General features: G+C 37.6%; 1 protein-coding gene across 1 annotated transcript; it reads right to left on the reverse strand.

The window, feature by feature from the left end:
• Window positions 1-5,477: 5,477 nt before the first annotated feature.
• LOC143964075 (olfactory receptor 11L1-like) lies at window positions 5,478-7,205 on the reverse strand. The gene has a single exon (XM_077473782.1). It carries the CDS (start codon window positions 6,905-6,907, stop codon window positions 5,966-5,968), a length of 942 nt encoding a protein of 313 aa, XP_077329908.1. The 5' UTR covers window positions 6,908-7,205; the 3' UTR covers window positions 5,478-5,965.
• Between the last annotated feature and the right edge of the window lie 341 nt (window positions 7,206-7,546).

Consider the following 7,546-nt stretch of genomic DNA (forward strand, 5'->3'; position numbering starts at 1 on the left):
CCCCCTCCTCACTCCGGGGGTATACTCCCTCACCTTATCGGCAATTTGGACTTCTGCGGGACCCTCCCCGCCCTCCGGTTGCTCTCCTTCATACCGAGCCTAGGTCCTTCCCCCCTCCTCCCCCCTTTTTTTTCGTTTTCCTACCCCCCCTCTATCACAGTTTTCATTCTGATTTGCATTGTACCCTGGTTCTCTCTGAGGTTAGCATAGTGCCTTACTATTACCAGATCCATCCAGTCAAAGCTTCCTCATATTCTTCTGTTTTGAAAGGGATAGGGGTACTCTCCGTTCCTTGTTTATGATACTTGTGCTCATGCACAAATTTGTGACTTATTGTGGTATCTATCTAACCTGTACTATACACAAAAATCTTTTTGTACTTGCTGGATATATCATTCTGTCATGTACTCTTTTTCAATAAAATTTTATAAAAAAAAGAAAAAAAAGAAAAGGCTGTCAATGCAGGCATGAGGCAAATCAAAAAAGGACCTTGGGGAACATGCCTGTAAATGAAGCAGAGCACCACCTCTCAAACATAGAGACTTCCATGATGCAGAAATAGTAGATAAACTCTAAGCCCTGGTACACACGGTCGGAGATTCCGACGGAATGTTTCCTATCGAACCGTTTTGTCGGATATTCTGACTGTGTGTGGTCTGCATTGGACTGTTTCCGTCAGAATATCCGACGGACCAAGTTTTCCAACTTGCTGGTAAAATTTTCCTACAAAATGCTCCTATCGGACATACTCCGATCATGTGTAGCCTACTCCGATGGACAAAGTGCCACGCATGCTCAGATCAAATTCCTAGACCAAAGCTATTGGCTACTAGCCTGAATGTAGTCCTGTCGTAACGAAATAACGTCACCACGTTATGTACAATCAGATTTTCCGACAACTTAGTCCGACCGTGTGTATGCAACATCACTTCCGGACCTCTTCCGAAATTAATCCGTCGAAATTACTCCGACGAATTTGTTTGTCGGAATCTCCGACCGTGTGTACAAGGGCCTACAACAAAATTCTACAACGGATCCACAACTAATCTTGGAGAGAAACCCAACTGAAAATTCTTCATCATGCTTATATACCCTTCCTTTCAGAGAAAAATAACCAGCAATCCGCCAGCTACTCACTATGCCACTAGGCAAGACCTTCCCTCACCCACCGATTCTGGATCTGCAAATATATCTCAACCTTCTGGGAACAAGTCATGTCACTTATATATGGGATAACTCTGCTAAAACTACCAAAAGATCCCCTGCTTCTCATCTTTGGTTATTGGGACAAAAAACTCCTAAAGTGGTCCTCAAATGACAACCCTCAACACAAAGAATGGATACTGATCTGTCTCCTGGTCAGATCCATTCTAAAACATTGGACTTCCCCCCATGGCCCAAAGATCTTACAGGTTCAAAGAGGAGCTCCTTCAGTTGCTATACAAAGACAAAATCAACACTGACTTTAAACATAAAGTCTCTAGCAAACGTCTCTACTCAAGATGGCGGGTTTTCATGGAGTCAACATTATCTCTCAAGGAACTTGAAACCTTTAAAAATCGCTTTTCTTACTATAGGCGCCTTCGCCACAGCTTGCTGAGGATGACACCTCCGGAAATTGATCCTCTCCCAGCAGGCCACATGGCCCTCAACATTGTCAAGCTCTTTTATCCTTCTACCTCACTGACAACGTCATTGACAACACTAAGCTCATGAGTCACAGTCCTAAGTGCCATCTCTATTGTAGTAGGTGTACGCCCCCCCCCCCCTTCCTCTTCTCCTTCACCTTATAGTTTAGGAACCCTTTACAGAGGATTCATCCAGTTATCTGCTGTTCAGATATTCTTCCTGTGTGATCTTGTTTATAACCATTCATGTTTTTTACAATTCCCCCATGTAAACATCTGCTAGTCAAAATTGTATAGGCCAGGGGATGTTTGACAAATTTCATGTTGCTTTTATCGTATATTTCAATAAAATCAATAAAAAACAAAACAAAAAAAACAACTCTGTATTAGTGGATCTCCCATTTTAGAGTGAGGAAACTTGTGTATGATCATAAGAATTTGTAAGGTAATGTATTACCCCAGCAGTCTATGGGTTGGATTTACTAAAACTAGAGCCCTCAGAATCTGGTGCAACTGTGCATGGAAGCCAATCAGCTTCTAAACTTAGCTTGTTCAATTAAGCTTTGGCAATAAAACCTTGAAGCTGATTTTGCACACTTCAGTTTTTGTAAATAACCCCCTATGTGTCAGTTGCCATTTATCAACTTATCGCAAGATTCCTGCTGTTCTCTGTTTCTACACATTTTACGGGCTGCAACCCCGCTTCCTCAGGAGGTTATATTGGGAGAATGCAGAATTTGTGTTGGTAATAGAGACTCTGGTCTCAGGAAACTTTCACCACATTCTGCTCATGCTAGACATCCTGGAACTGCCTCCCGTGTGCATCAGGTGCGCTCTGTGACCGCTGTGTGCTTTGGGCACAGCTGATCAGAGATTATGGCCCTTTACCATGTGATCAGCTGTCACAATGTAAACAGTGGTTTGCCGGTTATCAGCTCTCCATTCCTCACGCAGAGATGAGGAGCACAGTGAGAACATTTACACTGATAATCAGAGTACTTATTATATGTGAAGAACAAAAATTGTTATAACACAAAATAAGAAACATCTTTTGTTTCAAATTATATATTTTTTTCATTTATTTATCAAAATAAAAATGGTGTTTAACCACTTGCCTACTGGGCCAATTCTGACATTTCTCTCTTAGATGTAAACAATCATATTTTTTTTGTTAGAAAATGACACAGAACCCCCAAATATTATATATGTTTTTTTTTTAGCAGAGACCCTAGGGAATAAAATGTGGATTGTTGCACGGTATTTGCGCAGCAATGTTTCACGCATTATTAAAAAAAAAACTGTAAAGTTAGGCCAATTTTTTTGCATAATATGAAAGATGATGTTATGCTGAGTAAATAGATACCTAACATGTCATGATTCAAAATTGCACACACTCGTGGAATGGAATCAAATTTCAGTACTTAAAAATCCCCATAGGCAAAGCTTTACTTTTTTAACAGGTTACATGTTTTGAGTTACAGAGGAGTTCTAGTGATAGAATGACCGCTCTCACTCTAAAATTTGTGGTGATACCTCACATGTGTGGTTTGAACATAATTTACATATGTGGGCGCAACTTACGTGTGCGTTCACGTCTGCAGGGGACAGGGACGTTCTACTTTTTTTTTGGTAATTTTACTTCTATCTTTCTACTTTGATGCTTTCTTCTTACAGTTTTTTTTTTTTTTTTTTTAATCACTTGTATTCCTATTACAAGGAATGTAAACATCCCTTGTAATAGGATTAGGGCATGACAGATCCTCTTTACAGTGAGATCAGGAGTCAATAATTCCCCACATTTCACCTCTAGGCTGGAAAGCCTGAAATAAAAGAAAATGGCTTCCCAAATGAGGTGGTGGCATTTTTTTAAAATTCAGAGGCCGGGCGTGATGTCATAACATCGCGCCCGGTCTCCGAACCATCAGTGCAGGCATCATTCAGATATCACCACTCAAAGTCAGTGATAACATATGATGTTGAGCGGGTGGGAAATACAAAAGAAAAATAATTTAAAAAGCTCTATTTTCTCCAAAAATTCTAAAAATCTAATATGAGTACAGTGTTGCATGACTCAGTAATTGTCATGCAAAGTCCTCTAGATAAGGGGTCTCCAAACTATGGCCATCCACTTATTCAGAAACTACAATTCCCATCATGCCTTATAAGGTCTGTGAATGTAAGATTTTTACAATGGCTCATGGGACGCGTAGTTCCGCAATAGTTGGAGGGCCGTGGTTTGGAGAACCCTGCTCTAGATCAATGTTTCTCAACTCCAGTCCTCAAGTACCCCCAACAGGTCATGTTTTCAGGCTCTACATTATTTTGCACAGGTGATTTGATCAGTTGCACTGCCTTAGTAATTACCACCGCTGTTTCATCTGAGGGAAATCCTGGAAAGATGACCTGTTGGGGGTACTTGAGGACTGGAGTTGAGAAACACTGGTCTAGAGGTCTTTCATGCACAGGTAGTATGTTATTTTTTATGTGATTTTCTTATAAGCAGGATTTATAATTTCGATATTAGTAGTAGAGAGTTTCTAAATTTCTAACAGTGAATTAGATGTTCATATTGGGATTTATTTTCATTTCTAAAAGTGATTTATAAATGAAAATACAATTTTTTAAGTAATTTCAAACTACATTTGTCAAGTCTCTGTAGACATTATTGAATGTACTGAAGGTTTTTTCAACCACTTCAGTACCGGGCACTTTCACCCCCTTCCTGCCCATGACAATTTTCAGCTTTCAAAGCTGTCGCAATTTGAATGACAATTGTGCGTTCATACAACACTGTACCCAAACTAATTTTATATCATTTTGTTCCCACAAATAGAGATTTCTTTTGGTGGCAGAGTACCATAAAATGCACTTTGGTTAATCTTTGAGATTGTTCATTGTCATATAGCTAATTTCTCTTTACCGTATAAAAAGCTTTGCTTCATTTTTTAATTTATAGGATGCATATGATGCATTAAGGTGAAAAAACACAAAGGTTTACAATCCCTTTAAACCCTGCCCCACCTCCCGGCATTCTAAACCCTTTAAGTGTCTGGGAGACGCTGTCTTCAAGGGGTTAAGAAAATTAACCCCTTAATGAAGTTTGCCAACAAGTTCACGTTTTCTCTTCAGTGGTCCAAAATCCCCCTCCTAAGTCAAAGCTTGAGATCACCAATCACCAGGAAGCAGGAGCATTGGCAATTGCAGAACTATAGGACTGACCCAGCAAGGGATATGTCACACAGCCTTAAACCTTGTTCCACCTCTGGGCACTCTAAACCCCTTAAGGGGCTGGTAGGCAACGTCTCCAAGGGGTTAACAAGATTCACCCCTTATAGATTGCAATGAAGTTTGCCAACAAGTTCACGTTTGTACACCAAACCCAGGCAGATTTCTTCATCCCTACTGCAGATGGGGACCTTACTCTTTGTGTACAAGCAGTAGTTTCTTTTCAGAGGTCCAACATCCCTCTGCTTAGTCAAAGCTTGAGATCATCAATTAACAGCAAGCTTTGTTGATTGTAGAACAATAGGACTGACCCAGCAAGGGGCATGTTGGACCCCTTCCGAGAGACCACTGCTTCCACAAAGAGAGCAGAGGTCCTTCTCTGCAGCAGGCAAGGAACAGGCATGTCTACTTAGATGGTTGGCTGCTTTCTAAATAAAATCCACTGTTTTGTACACCTTTTGTTTTGATGCCCTTGAAATATATTAAGCAGATTTAAATAAAAAATTCAGATGGGTTGTGACCTTTTTTTTTTTTTTTTATTGTATTAATTAAAAGCTTTTTGTAGAGCGACGCAGTGCCGAATCGCAAAAAATGGTCTGCTCTTAAGCCAGCAAAATGGTCCGGTCTGAAAGTGGTTAATTATATACCAGTAAAGAAAGAAGTAGAAATGACTTGCTTTACAGTTAGTTAAGCTTATAAGGAAAAAAACAAACATATCAGACAAACAGATTACATAAAATAAATACATATACTGTAGATGGTGGCTGCTTTCTAAAGAAAATCAACTGTCAGATTTTGAACACCTTTTATTTTGAGGCCCTTAAAATATATTTTTCAGATTTAAATTGAAAGTTCAGATGGGTTTTAACCTTTTTTTTTTCTTTTAAGTATTTTTTAAAATTGTTTTTATTAAAAGCCTATTGTACATGTGGTTACTTTATTTTTATTTTTTTTGTAAATTAATTAACTACAAGTAAAGAAAGAAGTGAAGTTTACTTTCTTTACAGTTAGTTAGGACTATAAGGAAGAAAAAAAGAAACATATCAGACAAATATGAAAATAGATATACAGTAATAAGACTAAGTTTCATGTTTAAAAAAAAAAATCATAAATTATGCAGATTTAAAAATGGTTTCATAATTTTTACATATGAGCTTTCTGAAAGCTTGCTTGATATCATTATTTCTCAGACTATATATGATAGGATTAAGCAATGGTATGAGCAATGTGTACATTAGAGATAAAACTTTCTTTGCAGACTCTTTGTTAGGAAATAAGTAGATATTCATAAGTGAGACATAATAAATAAAAACCACAAGAAGGTGAGAGCTGCAAGTAGAGAAGGTTTTCTGTCTTCCCGTAGTTGAGGAAATCTTTAGAATTGCAGAGACAATATAGACATAGGATACTGTTATTATAATATTTGGGCAGATAACAATAGGTATAACCAATAGCATACTTTCCATTTGAATAAGAAAAGTATCAGTGCAAGAAAGGTCTAAAATCGGATAAAAATCACAGAAGAAATGGTCAATAACATTTGGTCCACAGAACTGGAGTTGACTCATGGTTATTGCAAACATTGACACTATAATCAACGCTGTCAACCAAAACAATAGAATTGAGTTTCGACAAAATGAAAAAGTCATAATAGAATTGTACGTTAGTGGGTGACAGATGGCCTGATATCTATCAAAGGACATGACCGTCAGGAGAAGACACTCTAATATCCCTACAGCCGTGTAAAAATAAAACTGACCTAGACAGCCGGTGAAAGGCATGGTGCATCCTTCGTATATCACAACATTTAGTGTGTTCGGTATGATGCTTGTGCTTAATAATATGTCTGTGATGGAGAGTTGAGTGATAAAGAAATACATTGGAGAGTGGAGAGTCTTGTTGTAGGACACAAGTTGAATAATCAGAAGGTTTCCACAGAGTGTCAAACAGTAGTTGATTAGCAGCATAAAGAAAAAGAAAGTCTTGACATTATAAAAATCCTGAAATCCTAATAGAAATATCTCAGTGACAGTAGTAACGTTAAGGTAGGACATGCTATTGGATTAAACCAACAAAAATTTAGAAATAGTAAGGTGACATGCTAACCAAAAATATTCTTTGATCTATAGTGTAAAATTATCCAATGTGTTTATATTAAATTAAGTTCATCTCACAAAACTGTATGTTTAAGATATGAGTTACAAAATATTAAAAGCTGAAGGCAGCTCTGTATCTACTAATAAACAATAACAATAAACAGATTTATTTGAAAAAAAATATTCAAGCAGATTGCTAATCGTGTGATCTGGATACCGATAAATTTGGCCTAAGCATCTAGGCTTCAATCACCTCTACTCAAGATGGGTTAAAATAGACATAACTTAACTTTTGCGCAAACCAATCAATAAACACTTTTGCAATTTTTTTTTACCAAAAATATGTAGAAGAATACGTAATCGGCCTAAACTGAGGAAGAAAAAAGTTTTTTTTATATATTTTTGGGGGATATTTATTATAGCAAAAAGTAAAAAATAATGCATTTTTTTTTCAAAATTGTCACTCTTTTTTTGTTTATAGTGCAAAAAATAAAAACCGCAAAGGTGATCAAATTCCACCAAAAGAAAGCTCTATTTGTGGGGAAAAAAAGGACGTCAAGTTTGTTTGGGAGCCACGTCGCACGACTGCGTAATTGA

Source organism: Lithobates pipiens, unplaced genomic scaffold, assembly GCF_037356315.1.
Source record: "Lithobates pipiens isolate NorthernLeopardFrog02 unplaced genomic scaffold, aLitPip1_a1.2 Scaffold_8, whole genome shotgun sequence".
In the NCBI taxonomy this organism is placed as follows: Eukaryota; Metazoa; Chordata; class Amphibia; order Anura; family Ranidae; genus Lithobates; species Lithobates pipiens.